Source organism: Mirounga angustirostris, unplaced genomic scaffold, assembly GCF_029215605.1.
Source record: "Mirounga angustirostris isolate CCGP_5_RB_7025 unplaced genomic scaffold, mMirAng1.0.hap1 SCAF_3, whole genome shotgun sequence".
In the NCBI taxonomy this organism is placed as follows: Eukaryota; Metazoa; Chordata; class Mammalia; order Carnivora; family Phocidae; genus Mirounga; species Mirounga angustirostris.
The window spans coordinates 142,295,939-142,317,946 of NW_026991711.1; the positions used below are offsets into that span (position 1 = coordinate 142,295,939).

The 22,008-nt window shown below is 39.5% G+C and overlaps 1 protein-coding gene across 5 annotated transcripts in view; it reads right to left on the reverse strand.

The window, feature by feature from the left end:
* The window catches only part of SESTD1 (SEC14 and spectrin domain containing 1), a 148,753-nt gene that overhangs the window by 31,066 nt on the left and 95,679 nt on the right, over nt 1-22,008 (reverse strand). For all 5 annotated transcript variants that reach the window (XM_045868437.3, XM_045868433.3, XM_054506113.2 and 2 more), the window contains one exon: nt 3,857-3,979. In XM_045868437.3, coding sequence (XP_045724393.1) covers nt 3,857-3,979 — 123 coding nt within the window. The remainder of the gene's footprint in view (nt 1-3,856; nt 3,980-22,008) is intronic.

Here is a 22,008-nt window from a genome sequence, read left to right on the forward strand (position 1 = left end):
TCCTGGGATCGAGCCCCGCGTCAGGCTCCCTGCTCCGCAGGAAGCCTGCTTCTCCCTCTCCCACTCCCGCTGCTTGTGTTCCCTCTCTCGCTGTGTCTCTGTCACATAAATAAATAAAATCTTTAAAAAAAAAAAATCAGGTGATGGTATTAGAAGAATCTTAAAGATCCTTTCCAATTCAAAAGTTCTGAAATTTTATACTGATTTCACATTATAAGTAAACTTAAGCACACAGAACTTTCCATAAACTCTTTTTTCCTTTAAATTAATTTTTAGGAGCACCTGGGTGGCCCAGTTGGTTAAGCATCTGCCTTTGGCTCAGGTCATGATTTTAGGGTCCTGGGATGGAGCCCCACATCATCCAGACTCCCTGGAGTCTGCTTCTCCCTCTCCCTCTGCTGCACCCCCGGCTTGTGCTGTCTCTCTCTCTCTCGCTCTCTCTCTCAAATAAAAAAATGTTTAAAAAAATAAGTAAAATAAACTGATTTTTAAACTTTATCAATAAAAATACAAAAATAAAAATCTAAACACAAGAATCTCTATGTATACAATTTGTAATGTCATCCATACTATATGCAATATAAAATGTGCTTTTCTGTACCTCTGAAACAAATAATACATTATATGTTAAAAAAAACAAAAAAGATAGCAGGAAGGGAAAAATGAAGGGGGGTAATCAGAGGGGGAGACGAACCATGAGACTATGGACTCTGAGAAACAAACTGAGGGTTCTAGAGGGGAGGGGGTGGGGGGATGGGTTAGCCTGGTGATGGGTATTAACAAGGGCACATACTGAATGGAACACTGGGTGTTATACGCAAACAATGAATCATGGAACACTACATCAAAAACTAATGATGTAATGTATGGTGATTAACATAACATAATAAAAAAAAAGATTTTAGTCCCTAATATCTGAGCTTATAAAAAAAAAAATAAATAAATAAAATGTGCTTTTCAATTCCTTCTGTGAACTTCTTTATAATAGGTATATAATACAACTTCAAAGTATAATTACTCCTCTTGATATCTTTAAAAAATAGTAAAATATAGATAAATCCTGTCTTTAGGACCCTCATGTGTCACATATCTTTATTTAAAGGACTTTGGAGATACTTTCATAACTAAATCCTCTAGAAAAATCTAGAATGTTTTATAGCAAATACTGTTTCCAAGAACCAAAAAGGGTGGGACGCCTGGGTGGCTCAGTTGATTAAGTGTCTGCCTTCAGCTCAGGTCATGATCCCAGGGTCCTGGGACTGAGTCCCATCCACATCAGGGTCCTTGCTCAGTGTGGAGCCTGCTTCTCCCTCTGCCTGCCACTCCCCTGCTTGTGTACGCTTGTGCACGTTCTCTCTCTCTCTCATTCTCTCTCTGACAAATAAATAAATACAATCTTTAACAAAAAAAAAAAAAGGGGGGGTACAAAATATAGGATATAGTTATCCTATAGTAACATGCTCCAGAACAATCCACAGGGTTCAAATAAGTCACAGTCAATATCAAAAATATCAACAGAATTAAGTTATTTAAAAAGTACCAAGAGGGGCGCCTGGGTGGCTCAGTAGGTTAAACTCCAACTCTCGGTTCTGGTTCAGGTCCTGATCTCAGGGTCGTGAGATGGAGCCCTGTGGCATGCTGAGCGCGGAGTCTGCTTGAGATCCTCTCCCTCTGCCCTTCTCCACCCTCCTTGCGTGATGTGTGCACGCATTCTCTCTCAAATAAATAAAATCTTTAAAGATTTTTTTAAATTTTTTTGAAAGATTTTATTTATTTTTTGGCAGAGAAAGACACAGCGAGAGAGGGAACACAAACAGAGGGAGTGGGAGAGGGAGAACAGGCTTCCCCCGGAGCGGGGAGCCTGATGTGGGGCTGGATCCCAGGACCCTGGATCATGACCTGAGATGAAGGCAAACGCTTAACGACTGAGCCACTCAGGCGCCCCAAAATCCTTAAAGATTTTTTTTTTTTTAAAGATTTTATTTATTTATTTGAGAGAAAGAGAGTGAGAGAGAGCATGAGAGGGGAGAGGGTCAGAGGGAGAAGAAGACTCCCCACTGACTGGGGAACCTGATGTGAGACTCGATCCTGGGACTCCAGGATCATGACCTGAGCTGAAGGCAATTGCTTAACCAACTGAGCCACCCAGGCGCCCCTTTTAAAGATTTTTTTAAAATTTATTTGACAGAGAGAGAGAGAGAGAGAGAGGCAGGCAGAAGGAGAGGGAGAAACAGGCTCCCCACTGAGCAGAGAGCCTGACATGGGGCTTGATTCCAGGGCCCTGGGATCGTGACCTGAGCCCAAGGCCTACATTTAACCGACTGAGCTACCCAGGTGCCCCTTAAATAAAATCTTAAAAAAAAAAAAAAATTCTCTCTCTCCTTTTCCCTCTGCCCCTCCCTCCCTCTCTAAAAAAATAAATAAAATTAAAATTAAAAAAATAAAAATAAAAAGTACCAAGAACATTGAAAGATTACAACCTCAGAAAAGGGGTTATAAGTTAAATACAAATTATTCAGTATGTTTTTTTAGCATAAAAGGAAAAAACATTATGTTGGACCCTGTGAAATGAATAAAATATACAGATTTTTTTCAATTACAGGATTTCATTTTTAAACTCTTACAAGTACTGGAGTGCTCGGGTGGCTCAGTCAGTTAAATACCCAACTCTTGATCTCGGCTCAGGTCATGATCTCAGGGTTTTGAGATCAAGTAGCGCATGGGGCTCTGCAGTGGGCATGGAGCCTGCGTTAAGATTCTCTCTCCTTCTCCCCTCAGTTCTCTTGTATTTAGATCCTAGTGATCAGGACGCATGTTATATTCATCCCTGAACACACGATTTTTTTTCCCCCCAATTAACACATAAATCCAATCAGAGTGTCTTCTGATCACGTGGTGTTGTTTTTTGTTTTTTTGTTTTTTGGAAGGGAAGGCTAGCTTCTTTTATTACCTATTTATGGGAAAGATGTTTCATTCTTCATATTATATGCAAGGTTGAATGCCGTGTGCGTGTGTGTGTAAACTGATCAATTTTTTAAGCCAGATAATCTAAGGAGGTAGAAATTAATGAATTTGTTTCTTTTTCACTTTTCTAGTCAACCTATTTAAATTACCATCAGAAATAATATGACTTGGGGGAGAAAAAGGATGAACGAATTGATCCACAAAGTGGATGATCACTTTCTCAACAATGAAGAGTTAACTTTAACAAAGCAAGAGCTTATTAACATATATCAACTTCCTCCATACACAAGTTGTTAAATTTTAAGCCCTCCTGAACGATTATTATCTATAATCTGCCTATAGATTATTTTCTAATTTTATAACGGATTTGTTTGATCATCCCCTTCACAGTTACAAGTAGGAGTCCCTAAACGCACAAAGAATGGAAAGATATCCTGCACCCTCTACACTCACTCTCCATCAGTTGTGATTAACACAACAATTCTGGAACTATTCTGACGTTAATTGTACTATACAAGCCCTAATAAAGCAGGGACATCCCAGGCCTCCCTCTGAGGATTTAAGGATCATAATTTCTGTCTCAGGACTACAGATGAAGGTTCTATTTTTGTACTATCACTCTTTATTCTGTCATGGTAATTTTTAAAGTTTCACATGAATTTTGTTTCTATAAAATATGTAATTAAACTGTTTTGGAGCGAAAAGCAAAAACAAACTTCCAATAAATACATACTAAATGGTCAAAATGTACTTTATGGCCTTTAAATATTAAACATACTATACTTTATGTCCCTATACCAAAGTTTATGGCAACTTATCCCTTAGCACCACAGACGCTACTCATTACGCACAGTAATAACAGCACTGTAACTTGCAGAGGAAACGCACTCACACTGTGCTGGCTCTCAATCTCTTCATGTTTCTGCTGTAGGGCCTGGGAGGCCCGGATGGAGTCTCCAATCCCCCACTGGGCTCGTAGCTGTTCTGATCCAGGCCCTTCAAGCCAGTTCACAACCTATAAATGAAAGTTGAGACCAAAATCTTAAAATAATCAAAAGCTCTTCAAACATTCAATGTTTTCTCCTCCCAAAGTTCCTCAAATATCTTTTTTAGTTTTTAATTTTTCTTTATTTGACAGAGAGAGAGCACAAGCAGGGGAAGCAGCAGGCAGAGGGAGAAGCAGGCTCCCCGCTGAGCAGGGAGCCCAATGATATGGGGCCTGATGATGGGGCTCGATCTCAGGACCCCAGAACATGACCTGAGTTGAAGGCAGACGCTTAACCGACTGAGCCACCCAGGTGCCAGGTGCCCCAGTTCCTCAAGCATTTTTAATTTAAATTCTTTAAATTCTATTATAAAGGCAATAAATGTTTCTTTTCGAACCACGTGGCTATAATCTGACAACTTTTCCAAAAGCAAAATTTGAAAGAATGTACACTGTAGCACCTTAAGCTTTCAGCTCTCTGATCATCTGTCAGGCTAAAAGAAATCTGGAATGCTCCCATAAAAGAGGATTAAAAATTAACTTATGATGATAAGAAAATAAGAGAACTATACGATTTTGCATTGGAAGGGACATTGGAAATGACATTGGTCAAATTTCTTATCTAACACTTAAGAAAACTCAATTTCAGAGATTAACTGATTTGCCCAAAGTAATATAATCCATTATTAAAAACCTAGGTCTAAAAGCCATGTATCCGGACTCACAGTCAAATGTTCTTCTCAAAGTACTGATAAAAGGGGGGACTAGGAAAGAGGGCAGAGTAGGGGACCCTATTTCAACTGGTCCCTGGAATTGAGCTGGATATCTACCAGACCACTCTGAGCACCCATGAAACCAGCCTGAGATGTAAGAAGATCTGGATCTCTACAAAGAGAATATCGCAGGCGGTTGGTACGAAGCAGGAAGCAGGGAGCCGTGATTCCGCGGGCAGATATCAGAGGATAAACGGCAGCGGGAGGGAGCCTGGCCGTGGGGATCCTACACCGCCGGTGAGTGATAGCCTCGTGCGCTGGGGACGGGCACAGACTCGCAGACCAGTAGTGCAGGGAAAGGACTTCAGGGCAGCCCCCGGGGTGGAAACCCGGAGCCGTGGGGTCGTGCCTGCGAACTGGGAGCGGCTGGCAGTTTTAGAAGTACAAAGGGCAGAGACGTGCCCCGACCTGGAGGCAGGACTGGGAGCGCTGTGGTTGTCCAGCACAACCCAGGACGCTGCAGTTTACAGCAGCACGGACAGAAACGGAGACAGTGTGGCCTGGCGAGCTCACTGAAGAACAGACTGCGGTCTCTCTGCTCTGAGGCAGAGGGTTAGAAATGGTCTCTTCTGCTCTGACTCGCGGAAGAGACGTGGAAAGCCGCCAGAGAACAAAAGCCCCAAAGACAGATTCCAGCTGAGCCCATTTCCTGCCACAGGGGCGCAGGGCAACTCGGCCCAAACAGGGTTGCCTGAGTAACAGCACAGCAGGCCCCTCCTGCAGAAGACAGGCTGGGAAAACAAGAGGCCAGCAACCCTAAGGTCCCAAGAAAACAGGTGCATCTTGCTTGGGTTCTGGTCAATAATTTGGACTCTATACATTCCCTCAAACACCCATCAACAGAATGACTAGGAGGAGGAGCCCCCAAAATAGAAAAGACTCAGAGATTATGACTTATGCTGCAGATTTACAAATGGATGCAGATATAACCAAGATGTCGGAGATGGAATTCAGGCTAGCAATTGTGAAGACAATGGCTAGAATGGAGAAATCAATTAATGGCAACCTAGAGTCTCTAAGGGCAGAAATGAAAGCTGAATTGGCAGAACTTACAAATGCTATCAATGAGATCCAATCCAATCTAGATAATCTAACAGCTAGGGTAACTGAGGCAGAAGAACGAATAAGTGACCTGGAAGACAATAGAATAGATAAAAAGGGAAAAGAGGAGGCCAGGGAAAAACAACTCAGAATCCATGAAAATAAAATTAGAGAAATAAGTGACACCATGAAGCGTTCCAATGTCAGAATAATTGGAATCCCGGAGGGAGTGGAGAGAGAGAGAGAGGACTAGAAGATGTATTTCAGCAAATCGTAGCTGAGAACTTCCCTAATCTGGGGAATGAAACAAACATTCGAGTCCTAGAGGCAGAGAGGACCCCTCCCAAGATCAAGGAAAACAGGCCAACACACCGGCATGTCATAGTAAAACTTGCAAATCTTAGAACCAAGGAAGCCATCTTAAGGGCTGTTAGGGGGAAGAGATTCCTTACGTAAAGAGGGAGGAACATCAGAAAAATGTCAGACCTATCCACAGAGACCTGGCAAGCCAGAAAGGCCTGGCAAGACATATTCAGGGTACTACATGAGAAGAACATGCAGCCAAGAATACTTTATCCAGCAAGGTTGTCATTCAGAATGGATGGAGAGATGCAGAGCTTCCACACCAGCAGAAACTGAAAGAATTATGTGACCACTAAGCCGACCCTGCAAGAAATATTAAGGGGGGTTCTATAAAAGGAGAAAGACCCCAAGAGTGATATACAACAGAAATTTACAGGGACAATCTATTAAAACAACGTCTTCACAGGCAACATGATGACAATTAATTCATATCTTTCAATAATCACTCTCAACATGAATGGCCAAAATGCTCCCAAAGAACGGTACACGGCTGCAGATTGGATAAAAAGACAGGACCCATCCATATGCTGCCTACAAGAGACTCATTCTGAACCTAAAGATACATCCAGACTGAAAGTGAAGGGATGGAGATCCATCTTCCATGCCAGCGGACCTTAAAAGAAAGCTGGGGTAGCAATTCTTATATCAGACAAATTAGACTTTAAACTAAAGTCTGTAATTAGAGACACAGAAGGACAGTATATCATTCTTAAAGGGTCTATCCAACAAGATCTAACAATTGTAAATATCTATGCCCCCAACATGGGAGCAGCCATATACATAAGCCAACTGTTAACCAAAATAAAGAGTCATACTGATAACAATATGTTAATTGTAGGAGACCTCAATACTCCACTCTCAGCAGTGGACAGATCATCTAAGCAGAAAGTCAACAAGGAAACAAGAGCTTTGAATGATACATTGGACCAGATGGACCTCATAGATATTTACAGAACATTCCACCCTAAAACAACAGAATACTCATTCTTCTCGAGCGCACATGGAACTTTCTCCAGAATAGACCACATACTGGGTCACAAATTAGGTCTCAACCGATACCAAAAGACTGAGATTATTCCCTGCATATTCTCAGACCACAATGCTTTAAAACTGGAACTCAATCACAAGAAAAAATTTGGCAGAAATTCAAACACTTGGAAGCTAAAGACCACTCTGCTCAAGAATGTTTGGGTCAACCAGGAAATGAAAGAAGAACAAACAATTCATGGAAATCAATGAGAACGAAAACACATCGGTCCAAAACCTATGGGATACTGCAAAGGCGGTCCTAAGGGGGAAATAAATAGCCATCCAAGCCTCACTCAAAAAAATAGAAAAATCCCGAATTCACCAACTAACTCTACACCTTAAAGAACTAGAGAAAAAGCAACAAACGATGCCTAAGCCACACATTAGAAATGATTAAAATTAAAGCAGAGATCAACGAATTAGAAACCAGAAACACAGCAGATCAGATCAACGAAACTAGAAGTTGGTTCTTTGAAAGAATTAGTAAGATCGATAAACCACTGGCCAGACTTATCCAAAAGAAAAGAGAAAGGACCCAAATTAATAAAATTATGAATGAAAGGGGAGAGATCACGACTAACACCAAGGAAATAGAAACAATTATTAGAAATTATTATCAACAACTATATGCCAATAAACTGAGCAATCTGGATGAAATGGAGGCCTTCCTGGAAACCTATAAGCTGCCAAGACTGAAACAGGAAGAAATTGACAACCTGAATAGGCCAATAACCAGTAAAGAGATTGAAGCAGTGATCAGAAACCTCCCAAAAAACAAGAGTCCAGGGCCTGATGGATTCCCTGGGGAATTCTAACATACATTCAAAGAAGAAATAATACCTATTCTCCTGAAGCTGTTTCAAAAAATAGAAACAGAAGGAAAACTTCCAAACTCATTCTATGAGGCCAGCAATCCCCAAACCAGGCAAAGACCCCATCAAAAAGGAGAATTTCAGACTGATATCCCTGATGAATATGGATTCCAAAATCCTCAACAAAATCCTAGCTAATCGGATCCAACAATACATTAAAAGGATCATCCACCACGACCAAGTGGGATTTATCCCCGGGATGCAAGGGTGGTTCAACATTCGCAAATCAATCAATGTGATAGAACACATTAATAAGGGGAGGGAGAAGAACCATATGGTCCTCTCAATTGATGCAGAAAAAGCATTTGACAAAATACAACATCCTTTCCTGATTAAAACTCTCCAGAGTATAGGGATAGAGGGAACATTCCTCAAGTTCATAAAACCCATCTATGAAAAACCCACAGCGAATATCATCCTCAATGGGGAAAAGCTGAGAGCCTTTCCCTTAAGATCAGGAACACGTCAAGGGTGCCCACTCTCACCACTGTTGTTCAACATAGTACTAGAAGTCCTAGCAACAGCAATCAGACAACAAAAAGAAATAAAAGGTATTCAAATTGGCAAAGAAGAAGTCAAACTCTCTCTTTTCACAGACGACATGATACTTTATGTGGAAAACCCAAAAGACTCCACCCCCAAATTACTAGAACTCATCCAGCAATTCGGTAATGTGGCAGGATACAAAATCAATGCACAGAAATCAGTTGCTTTCTTATACACTAACAACGCAACTGTAGAAACAGAAATTAGAGGGCGCCTGGGTGGCTCAGTTGGTTAAGCGACTGCCTTCGGCTCAGGTCATGATCCTGGAGTCCCGGGATCGAGTCCCGCATCAGGCTCCCTACTCAGCGGGGAGTCCGCTTCTCCCTCTGACCCTCCCCCCTCTCATGTGCTCTCTCTCTCCTCTCATCCTCTCTCTCAAATAAATAAATAAAATCTTTAAAAAAAAAAAAAAAAAAGAAACAGAAATTAGAGAAACGATTCCATTTACAATAGCACCAAAAACCATAAGATACCTCAGAATAAACCTAACCAAAGAGGTAAAGGATCTATATACTGTAGGAACTACAAAATACTCATGAAAGAAACTGAAGAAGACACAAAAAGATGGAAAAATATTCCATGCTTATGGATCGGAAGAATAAACATTGTTAAAATGTCTATGCTACCCAAAGCAATCTATACCTTCAATGCCACCCCTATCAAAATTCCAATGACATTTTTCAAAGTGCTGGAACAAACAATCCTAAAATTTGTATGGCATCAGAAAAGACCCCGAATCGCCCAGGAAATGTTGAAAAAGAAAAACAAAGCTGGGGGCATCACGTTGCCCGATTTCAAGCTATATTACAAAGCTGTGATCACCAAGACAGCATGGTACTGGCACAAAAACAGACATACAGACCAATGGAACAGAACAGAGACCCAGATATGGACCCACAACTCTATGGTCAAATAATCTTTGACAAAGCAGGAAAAAACATGCAATGGAAAAAAGACAGTCTCTTCAATAAATGGTGCTGGGAAAATTGGACAGCCACATGCAGAAGAATGAAACTCGACCATTCTCTAACACCATTCACAAAGATAAACTCCAAGTGGATGAAAGACCTTAATGTGAGACAGGAATCCATCAAAATCCTAGAGGAGAACACAGGCAGTAACCTCTTTGACATCGGCCACAGCAACTTCTTTCAAGATACATCTCCAAAAGCTAGTGAAACAAAAGCAAAAATGAACTTTTGGGACTTCCATCAAGATAAAAAGCTTCTGCACAGCAAAGGAAACAGTCAACAAAACAAAGAGGCAACCCACAGAATGGGAGAAGATATTTGCAAATGACACTACAGATAAAGGGCTGGTATCCAAGATCTATAAAGAACTTCTCAAACTCAACACCCAAAAAACAAATAATCAAGTCAAAAAGTGGGCGGAAGATATGAAAAGACACTTCTCCGAAGAAGACATACAAATGGCTAACAGACACATGAAAAAATATTCATCATCATTAGCCATCAGGGAAATCCAAATCAAAACCACATTAAGATACCACCTTACACCAGTTAGAATGGCAAAAATGGACAGGGAAAGAAACAACAAATGTTGGAGAGGTTGTGGAGAAAGGGGAACCCTCTTACACTGTTGGTGGGAATCCAAGTTGGTACAGCCACTTTGGAAAACAGTGTGGAGTTTCCTCAAAAATTTAAAAATAGAGCTACCCTATGACCTAGCAATTGCACTACTGGGTATTTACCCCAAAGACACAGATGTAGTGAAAAGAAGGGCCATATGCACCCCAATGTTCATAGCAGCAATGTTCACAATAGCCAAAGTGTGGAAAGAGCCGAGATACCCTTCAACAGATGAATGGATAAAGAAGATGTGGTCCATATATACAATGGAATATTACTCAGCCATCAGAAAGGATGAATACCCGACTTTTACATCAACATGGATGGGACTGGAGGAGATTATGCTAAGTGAAATAAGTCAAGCAGAGAAAGTCAATTATCATATGGTTTCACTTATTTGTGGAACATAAGGAATAGCATGGAGGACTCTAGGAGAAGGAAGGGGAAAATGGGGGGGGCGGAATTGGAGGGAGAGATGAACCATGAGAGACTATGGACTCTGAGAAACAAACAGGGTTTTAGAGGGGAGGAGTGGAGGGGGGATGGGTTAGCCCGGTGATGGGTATTAAGGAGGGCACGTACTACATGGAGCACTGGGTGTTAAACGAAAACAATGGATCATGGATCACCACATCAAAAACTAATGATGTATTATATGGTGACTAACATAACAATAAAATTTAAAAAAATAAGAAGAAGAAGAAGAAGGTGAATCTTAGAACAAGATTTGAGATAAGAAGATAAAAAAATACTAATAAAACTAAATGAATTAAGTAATTAACTATTATGAATGCTACTTTTGTCACTTCAAAAATTACAAACTAACTGTAGAATTATACTACTGCAACACCCTCTAGGGGTCTTAGGATGAACTAAAACATGCAGACCCACAGACCATCTGAAGTCCCACTGGCACCATGCAGTAGGGTGTAAGGTGAGGATCTACGGTTTGCCAGAGCAGCGTCGGGCATTTTTCTTCTGCCAGGTCTGTGAAGCAGTCTAACAGTTCAGGCATAAGGTGATGAGATCCATATGGGACAGATCTGGGGGAATCAGAATTAGGAATTCAACAGCAGATGTATGGTTATGTCCTAAATGTAAACTTAGGAAAGCTCCTAAGAAGTGAATGAGGGTGTGTCCGTAGCATACTACTAGGGCCCAGTGGATAGACAGGCTTACCTCAGAACTATAACAAAGTGTTACAGCCCCATGCTGCATTTCCATTATTATCAGGTTAAAATATATTCCTCTAAAAATCTAACAGTTGGGGCGCCTGGGTGGCTCAGTCGTTAGGCTTCTGCCTTCGGCTCAGGTCATGATCCCGGGGTTCTAGGATCGAGCCCCACATCGGGCTCCCTGCTCCGCGGGAAGCCTGCTTCTCCCTCTCCCACTCCCCCTGCTTGTGTTCCCTCTCTCACTGTGTCTCTCTCTGTCAAATAAATAAAATCTTTAAAATAAATAAATAAATAAATAAAAATCTAATAGTTCATGGAATTTTTAATAGTTATATAAAAGTACCACACCATAGGGAAAAATCATGTGTATTTCTTTCAATTATTTTTTCACATGAATTGCACTTTCATGTTACTCCAGATTTAAGTTGGCTTAAATTGGCTACAGCCAATTCTTATGAGTACAAGCAATTTCTATCCTGTGTTTTTCACTTAACATTACGCTATAAAACTATAATGATTTTCTATGTGGCTACAGTTACAATTTACAGTAGTTGTAAACCTCTTTTTTAAGAAAGCTGACCCTGCCTGCCTTCCTCCTGCCCTCATATCTGTCTAACCAACTAACTAATCAACCAACCTATATACATATATATATATTCATAAATATACATATACTTTTGTATATATACAATAGCTACTATATATATGTACAATATATATATACACACATGCACATATATACAAATACACACACCCTAAATGTAAACTTAGGATATATGTAGAGACAGAAGTTCCTACATAGTATTTTTTTTCTCTAATTCTGTATTGTTTTCCTAGGAAGGATTTCAGTAGAGATCTTGAATTCAATGACAATGTAATGCTAGTATACATTATAAAATTGTTCTCTAAAACACCTTTTTCTATATGAACATCCAAGTAATGAAAGTTTTAACTGAGAATAACCTCTGCAAAGTATACAAACTGACTACTGCTTTCAAAAAACTTCTTCCAAATTGAAAAACAGAAATCTCTCCAGGTATATTTTTAAATATTAGCAGATCAAATATAGTGCAAATGTTTGCTTACTAAAAGTATATGATCTTTAGTAAATTATCTCTTCATGTTCTTTGCCCACTTATCTTCTACTTTCTTAACTATTAATATATTCTCAGCTTCCACTTCCTTTTGTTTTTTTTTAAAGATTTTATTTATTCATTTGAGACACAGAGATAGAGAGAGCATGAGCAGGGAGAGAGGCAGAGGGAGAGAGAGAAGCAGGCTCCCTGCTGAGCCAGGAGCCCGATGCGGGGCTCGATCCCAGGACCCTGGGATCATGACCTGAGCCGAAGGCAGACGCTTAACCATCCGAGCCACCCAGGTGCCCCAGCTTCCACTTTCTCTTTACAAGGTTTTAATAATAGAGTGCAAAATCTTAAAAACAAAAAAAATGTCAAAGTATTATTTTGGATTCACTGGAATAGACTTAAGTGCTTTAATTCTCTTGGCTAAACTGTTCACAGTCCTAAATTCATCTGCAACCCCTCGTTGTCAAGTGCTCTTTGGAATACAAGGGTTGGCTCCTCAATATCCCTACTCTTCCCCTATAATCTTTTGTATTAGCTATCTTTGGAGGGCAGAGTAGTAGGATCCTATTTCTGTTAGTCTGTGGAAAGTATCACTCTCACAATCATGAGAAAGCACTGGGCATGAGTCCCAATTCTAAATTCTAGTTCTGCTCCTACCAGACAGACTTTGGTCTGTCCATCTTTAAAATGGTGTCAATGCTACCCACCATACAAAGGTGCTGTGAGGATTATACCAGTCATTATATGTAAGACACTTAGCACAGTAGATAAATATTAGTATTTGTTAGCCTCTTTGCTTTTCCCACTTTTCTGAAGTAAAAAGCATAGCTTCTTCTGTCTATTCACTATTCACTGCTCATCATGGTAAGTGTACCCCTTAATTCCCACCACCCTTTGCACCCCCCCACCCGCCCTGGCAACCATCAGTTTTGTTCTCTGCAGTTAAAAGTCTGTTTCTTGACTTGCTTTTTTCTCCTTTGCTCATTTGTTTTGTTTCTTAAATTCCACATACCAGTGAAATCATATGTTATTTGTCTTTCTCTGACTTATTTCGCTTTAGCATTATACTCTCTAACTCTATCCATGTCGTTGCAAATGGCAAGAGTTCATTCTTTTTTTGATGGATGAGTAGTAATATATTGTGTATATCTATACACCACACCTTCTTTATACATGCATCAGTTGATGTACATTTGGGCTCTTCCCATAATTTGGCTATTGTAAATAAAGCTACAATCAACACAGGTGTGTATATATCGCTCTGAATTAGCATTTGCATATTCTTTGGATAAATACCCAGGAGTCTGATTGTTGGACCATAGGGGTTCCTGATCTTAGGGTAAAAGCACACATACTTGAGTAAGATGTTGGTTATGGGTTTTTAATATGTGGCCTTCATTATGTTGAGGTATATTCCCTCTAGACCTACTTTGTTGAGCATTTTTATCATGAATGGATGTTGTACTTTGTCAAATGCTTTTTCTGCATCTACTGAAATGACCATTTGGTTTTTATCCTTTCTCTTACTGATGTGTGTCCATTCACTCTTCATAAAGTTTGTCTCACATCTGCATTTTACAGTAAGTAAAAGTTTATTTCCACTTTTTAAAATGGAAATAAAAAGTGAGGGCTCTTGAGTGGCTCAGTCAGTTAAGCATCTGTCTTTGGCTCAGGTTGTGATCTCGGGTCCTGGAATTGAGCCCCTTGTCGCTCAGTGGGGAGTCTGCTTCTCCCTCTCCCTCTCCCTCTGCCCCACCTTGGCTCATAGTTTCTCTCTCTGTCTCTCAAATAAATAAATAAAATCTTTGGGGGAAAAAATGGAAATAAAAAGTATAAGCTTTAAGGAAGCTCATGTAAACACTGTGAAATCATTTTCCATTTCCTTTATGGAACTCAAGTCTCATTTATTGCTATTTATTATGAATACAGATATAAAGACAAATATACAATGGCTTTTAAGTATTTTATTTCTTTTAAAGATTTACTGATTTACATACTTGAGAGAGAGAGCACAACAGTGTGGGGGGGAGGAGCAGAGGGTGAGGGAGAGAAAGTCTTAAGCAGACTCTGGCTCAACATGAAGGCCGACATCTCACAACACTGAGGTCACAACCTGAGCAGAAACCAAGAGTCAGACACTTAACGGACTGCGCCACTAGGCGCATCGGCTTCTAAGTATTTTAAATAATATAATTATTTCACTAGAAATATCTAAATTCTAAAACTAAGGATGGAATAAAAGCATCTCAAAAGTTTTTAATTAATAATGTGTTATATTTTATTTTTTAAAACCTAAAATATTATTTAAACATTTAAGCTTTGACTTCAGAATATTCTACAAACAAAAGAAGCAGGTTAATATAAATCATGATACCTGGGGAAAAACAACTCATTAGCATGGAACTTTCAAAGAGCCATAAATTGAAAAATAAATTTTCAATAAAGCAAAGACATACTCTTGGTGCAAAAAACCAGTTTCATAGTCAAGTACACATATAGTTTTAATGTATGCTGAAAGTAATTTTCCTTAGTGTGCAATATCAGTAATGTAGACACAGTAAATGTATGACTTTTTTTTTCACAGAGACACAGCGAGAGAGGGAACACAAGCAGGGGGAGTGGAAGAGGGAGAAGCAGGCTTCCCGCGGAGCAGGGAGCCTGATGTGGGGCTCGATCCCAGGACCCTGGGATCATAACCTGAGCTGAAGGCAGACGCTTAACAACTGAGCCACCCAGGCGCCCCTGTATGACTATTTCTAATAAAAATGATGCAAATTGAGGCTGACGCCCCAGTAAACAAGTCTATTTAAATGCATTAATAATGGTAGTTTGCCAAACTAGGTTATAAAACTTAATCTTAATCAGGACATCTTGCTCAGTCAATCTGAGTATTAACTTACTGCAAAAGCAGTTTTGTGCCCAATCCATATCAATGTGACCCCTCAAATGGCTACATTTATATGCAAAGTATAACCTTGGAGATGTGCTCTTAAAATCTACCATGACAAATATCTGCAGAGGCCAAAAATGCATGTGACTATACAACATTGTTTCCTAGCCAGGCTGATTTCTAAAGACTTCATGAGAGAATATCTGGAAGAATGTGGGGTCAAACCAGGCAGAAGGGCATGTTAAGCAAATGTCAAGCATCTGACCTGAAGAAAGAATCGGGGCAACTGGAAGCACAGCTTCCAGCTGTATCCTTACACAACTCAGAGTGTATCCTATTTTGCATCTATGATTCCTTTGTACAAAGGAAGAAAAGCACATGGATGATTCTAGAAATAACATCTGTAATGCTGGCTGTAATTACTGCCACAGTAAATAATGAGAATAACGACAGCATATTTCAATGAAGTAGCACTGTCTCCCACCTAGAAATCCATGAAAATCTAATTTTTAAATATAGCAGCTGCAGCATGGAGAACCTCTGCATACCACATAAACTCTAATGCCATTGATTTAAATTGGGAATAAATGGGGAATAAATGATAATTTTAATGGTTATTACTTATCATATAGCTTATCTATTAGAGCTATTGATTTCTTTTCTTTTTTTAAGACTTATTTCTTTGAGAGAAAGAGTGAGAAAATGCGAGCAGGGGGCAGGAGCAGATGGAGAAGGAGAGAGAATCCTCAAGAAGACTCCCCACTGAGCACGGAGCCCAACTCGGGGCTCTATCCCAGGATCCTGAGATCATGACCTGAGCCGAAATCAAGAGTCAGATGCCTAACTGACTGAGCCACCCAGATGCCCCTGATTTCTCTTTCATTATGCTTTCAGTGATAAGACAGTAAAGAAGAAATTTGGAAAAATTCAGTTTTCACTAATTTAACGTAAGTCCTGATAATCAACTTTATGATTATCTTTATATAAACAAATTTTTTTCATTTTCCCCAAATTTGCAAGATTAAAGACAGTGCAGTTTATGCTCTGTGGATGTTGACATGATCAATACATATTTACTATATAGCTAAATTTAAGTAATCATTCTGGCAAGGGAAATAGATCTTTGCCTAAAATGTGACCTGTGAAAAAGAGAGGGCAGGAACCATTATATGATGAAGATTAATGTTCTAACCAACTAACGTGTAACACTCAAAGACAATGAATTATAATAAAGGTTGTTTTTAACAATAATCTCGTTACCATCATCAACATCATAAATATCATCATTATCTTCTCCCTTCTCTAGTTTCTTTATCCAACTGAGCTGGTCCATCATTTCAAAAATGCATTTGCCATTAACTCCTTTGCCACTTTTTTTTTAACCATACTCACTGATCCCATGTTGCAAGGCACAAATGCTGGATGAATCCCATCACCCACATCACTTCAACATCCAGCCATTAATTGATAAGGTCACACATGCCAGAAAGTTTCCACCATAAATCCAAGATCAACACTACCTAAAAATACAACTACATTTCCGTGGTATTTTATACTCCCAATCCCCACAAAGAAAACACTGAATCCTCTCTAATTTTAACCTCATCTTCTTCAACCACCACCACCCACCTCATCTTCAAACCTGTACCACTAAGAAGATGACCTTTTCTCTTACTTTATAGAAAAAAAGAACACACCACATAGGAACCCCCCTTCATCTTCACGTCTGACTTACACATGGAGACACCTCTGGATACATCCGACCCATCATTCCTCCTGTTACGATGGAGTTCTCCCTTTCCATGCTAACACTAATCCCTTTAACACTGTCCTTAGGAATCGATTCACTTCCACCTTGTGAGGAACTTGATAGTACTAAATTTCCTTTCTCTCCTGTATATTCAACCCCTCCTTCCAAATAGATATTTCCCGCTGGTCTTTAAACTTCTGCAAGTTTTCAGTATTACTTTAAAAAGAAAAACAGAACAAAATTATATCTGAACCCTGTTGTGGGCTGTTGTGTTGTCCTCCCCCAAATCCGTCTGTTGAAGTGTTGAAGTGCTAAGCCTCAGTACTTCAGAATGTAGTCCTATTTATCTGAAGATAGGGTCTTTCTTTTAAGAGGCAATTAGACTGAGGTTGAAAATAAATAAATAAATAAATTAATTAATTAATTAAAAAAATGAGGTTGTTAGAGTTGACCCTAATATGACTGGTGTCCTTAAAAGCAGAGGAAATTTGGACACAGAAAGGTACAGAGGAAAGATAATGTAAAGATACAGAAATAAGATGGAGCATCAACAAGCCAAGAGTCTAGGACAGATTCTTTCCTCAATGCCTTCAGAAGGAATCAACCTTGCTAACACCCTGATCTTAGACTTCTGGCCTTCAGAACCATGGAAAAACAAGTTTCTGTTGTTTAAGCCACCCAGGCTATGGTACTTGATTACAGCAGCCTTAGCAAACTAATACCACCCTTTTCTACCACTTCTAGGCATCCCTATTTCTCATCTTTCCTTCAGAGACAAATTCTCAACGAGCTGTCTATACTCGGTGTCTCCTTCACCACACTTCACTGTCATTCCAAATTCACTCCAATGTGCTTCCAGCCCTGCCACTCCATGCTCAGTGACCTCAATCTTGCACATTCTAATGAACATGTTAAGTTATTCTCTCATTTGATCTTTCAGCAGCATTCTACAGGGTTCCCAACTCCATCCTGAAATGCTTCCCCTGGCTTCCATGACACAGAACTCTTCACACTTTTCTCCTCCATCTCTGGCCAATCCTTCACTCTCTTCTTTTCAGGAGTATCCTCCTCTATCTTGTCATTAAATGCTGGAGTTTCTCAAAGTTCAGTTAAAAAGCCCTCTTTTCACCTACTCTCAGGACTTTCCTTGGTCAATTCTCACCCACATCAATGCTTTTAATTGCCATTCATACATGATGACACACAAGTATGTCACCAGCCCAGACTTCTCCGATTTCTGGACCTGTTTGGGACTACCCTTCCATATTTTCTCTTAGTGTCTCAAAGTCACCTCAAATTCAACATGTCTAAACAACATGCAGAAGAATGAAACTGGACCACTTTCTTACACCATATACAAAAATAAATTCAAAATGGATGAAAAACCTTAATGTGACACAGGAAACCATCAAAATCCTAGAGAAGAACACAGGCAGAAACCTCTTTAACCTTAGACATAGAAACTTCTTACTAGACACATCAGCACAGGCAAGGAAACAAAAGCAAAAATGAACTATTGGGACTTCATCAAGATAAAAGGCTTCTACATGGCAAAGGAAACAACAAAAATAAAAGGTGGTCTACAGAATGGGAGAAGATATTTGCAAATGACATACCTGATAAAGAGTTAGTTTCCAAAATCTACAAAGAACTTACCAAATTCAATACCCAAAGAACAAATAATCCTATCAAGAGATGGGCAGAAGACGAATAGGCACTTCTCCAAAAAAGACATCCAGATGGCTAACAGCTACATGAAAAGACGCTCAACATCACTCATCATCAGGGAAATACAAATCAAAACCACGATGAGATACCATCTCACACCTGTCAGAATGGCTAAAATTAACAACACAAGAAACAACACGTGTTGGCAAGAATGCAGAGAAAGGGGAACCCTCTTGCACTGTTGGTGGGAATGCAAACTGGTGTAGCCACTCGAGTACAGTATGGAGGTTCCTCAAAAAGTTAAAAATAGAACTACCCTATGACCCAGCAACTGCCCTACTAGGTATTTACCCAAAGGATACAAACATAGTGATCTGAAGGGGTACATGCACCCCAATGTTTATAGCAGCATTACCAACAATAGCCGAACTACGAAGAGAGCCCAAATGTCCATCGACAGATGAATGGATAAAGACAATGTAGTATAGGGGTGCCTGGGTGGCTCAGTTCGGTTAAGCGTCTGCCTTTGGCTCAGACCCTGATCCCAGGGCTCTCAGCAGGGAGTCTGTTTCTTCCTCTCCCTCCACCCCTCCCTACTCCTCCCCCCACTGCTGCTTGTGTGCACTCTCTCTCTCTCTCTCTCTGAAATAAAATCTTAAAAAAAAAAAGATGTGGTATGTGTGTACGTACACACACACACACACACACACACACACTGGAATATTACTCAGTCATCAAAAAGAATGAAATCTTGCCATTTGCAATGACATGGATGGAACTAGAGTGTATTACGCTAAGTGAAAGATGTCAGTCAGAGAAAAGTACCATATGATCTCACTCATATGTGGAATTTAAGAAACAAAACAGATGAACATATGGCGGGGGGGAGGAGAAAGGGAAACAACCATAAGAGACTCTTAACAATGGAGAACAAACTAAAGGTTGATGGAGGGAAGTGGGTGGGGGATGGGCTAGATGGGGGATGGGTATTAAAGAGGACACTTGTTGTGATGAGCACTGGGTGTTTTATATAACAGATGAATCACTGAATTCTACTCCAGAAACCAAAATTGCACTCTATGTTCATTACCTAAAATTTAAATTAAAAAAAATTCAACATGTCTAAAACCAAACTCATGATTCTCCATACCCTTTTCCACCCACACCCAAACCCAAATCCTGTCCAGTGTTTCCTATCTGAAAAACAAGACCACCGATGCATCAAGTCTTGCAAGTCAGAAAAACGATTCATCTCTGATATTTTCTTTTTTAATTTTTTTTAAAGATTTTATTTATTTATTTGACAGAGAGAGACACAGCGAGAGAGGAAACACAAGCAGGGGGAATGGGAGAGGGAGCAGGGAGCCCGACGTGGGGCTTGATCTCAGGACCCTGGGACCATGACCTGAGCCCAAGGCAGGCGCTTAACAACCGAGCCACCAGGCGCCCCTCTGATATTTTCTTCTTACCCTTACTCCCACCACTTTTCTTCTTGGGACTTGGCACAACTGCAATTTTACAACTATTTGTGTAATTATGTAATCATGCGCCATAAAAGTGGGAACGTAGTCTATTCTTACCATTATGTTCTACCTAGCCCAAAGTCACATTGTAGATATTCATTTTTTGAATGAGTGAGCAAATAACAGATATTATTTATAGAAAATTCATTATATGCTAAGCATTAAATATTTTATAAACATTATTTTCTTTAATCTTTGTAGCAGCCCTATTAAGTAGGTATTATTATTATTGTTGTTGTTGTCATCCTCAGTTCACTGAGGAGGAAGCTAGGGCACTGAGAAGTTACATTTCCTTCCTGAGAAAGTAAACAACTTGGAAATAGTAGAAAAAGGTGGACCCAGATCATGTAAGTGACTGTATATCACTATGCTATTCTATATTTATGGTTTTCAAAGATACTCTCAAGCTACTTGGCTGAAGTTTACCTGGGTTTAATACTATCTATAACTTATAAATATATTACAAAGAAAAAGTTATCTACAATTAATGTATGCTTAGAAATCTTTAGTGTATATGTGGCTATCATGAGAAAGACTAAATCTTTTTGCCTGGAATTCAAGATATTCCATGATCCAACTTCTTCCTTCCTTTGAAGCCTTTTCCATTCTAACACCCTGATGTTCTAGTCAGGGGTCAGCAAACTACTGCCTGTAGGCCAATTCTGACTACCCATTATTTTTGCAAATAAAATTTTATTTTAGCACAGCCACACACATTTGTTTATATGTCTACACACTACAACAGCAGAGTTTAACAGCCATAGCTGTAAGAATTGTACTGTCCACAAAGCCTAAACATTTACTATTTGGCCCTATTTTATAGGAAAAGCTAGCCAACAATGGGACCAGACTTATAGACTAGAGCCTAGTACAAAGAATATAAATAGATACCATTAATCAAGCACTGGATTCTTTCAACAAACCTTTCAAAAGAGGTCTTGTTACCCTTGTTTCGGTTAATGAAAGAAGGGAGGAAGGGAAAGAGAGAGATGTTAAAAAAGAAGGAAGTCCGTTGAGGTGCACATGGGCAAATAAAGTGACCATGATCACAGTAAGTAAGTGGAGGAACTGGGATTTAGATCATACTTGCTGACCATGTTTTATGATTCAAAGGCCAAAAACTTCCCATGGTGCCTTCAGAGCTTGGGATTTCATGCTGCTAGTGTTTATTTATGCTGTTCTTTCTTCTGCATAAAATGCCAATTCTTTAAAACTTAAAAGAGGTTCCTGGTGAAATCTTTACACATTCTTGGAGAAAAAGCTCAACTACTACACCTCCTCTGCTGAATCTTCCTAGATTACCTGCAGCCCAGGGAATAACCCCTCCTATAGATGCCCACAACACTTCTGTCATCCCCTTTAACACTTAGGACTTTATCCCCTTAGCTTAATGATAGCAAAAACCAAATCTACCTTTATATTCTATAGAAAATCTAGGACAATGTCTTCTACATTTCACTGCTGGATTTCTTAAGTAAAATATTTAATATTTATTTCTTAATTCAACAGAGGAAAATCAGAATGTGGTCTAAGTAACAGAAATGTCATAGTATTGAGCTTTAGTATTTTTAGCCAACTGTTTTATAAAAATCAACTCTCAAAGGAACTAAAACTTCCTAAGTATTAAATACATTAAAGGTTTCTATCAGCATCAAAAAATAATGAAATTTAATGTTAAAATTCCTTATATTATATGTCATCATTTTGCTAGGAAAGAAAAACTCTTCATAATGCCTAAATTAAAAAAAAACCTAA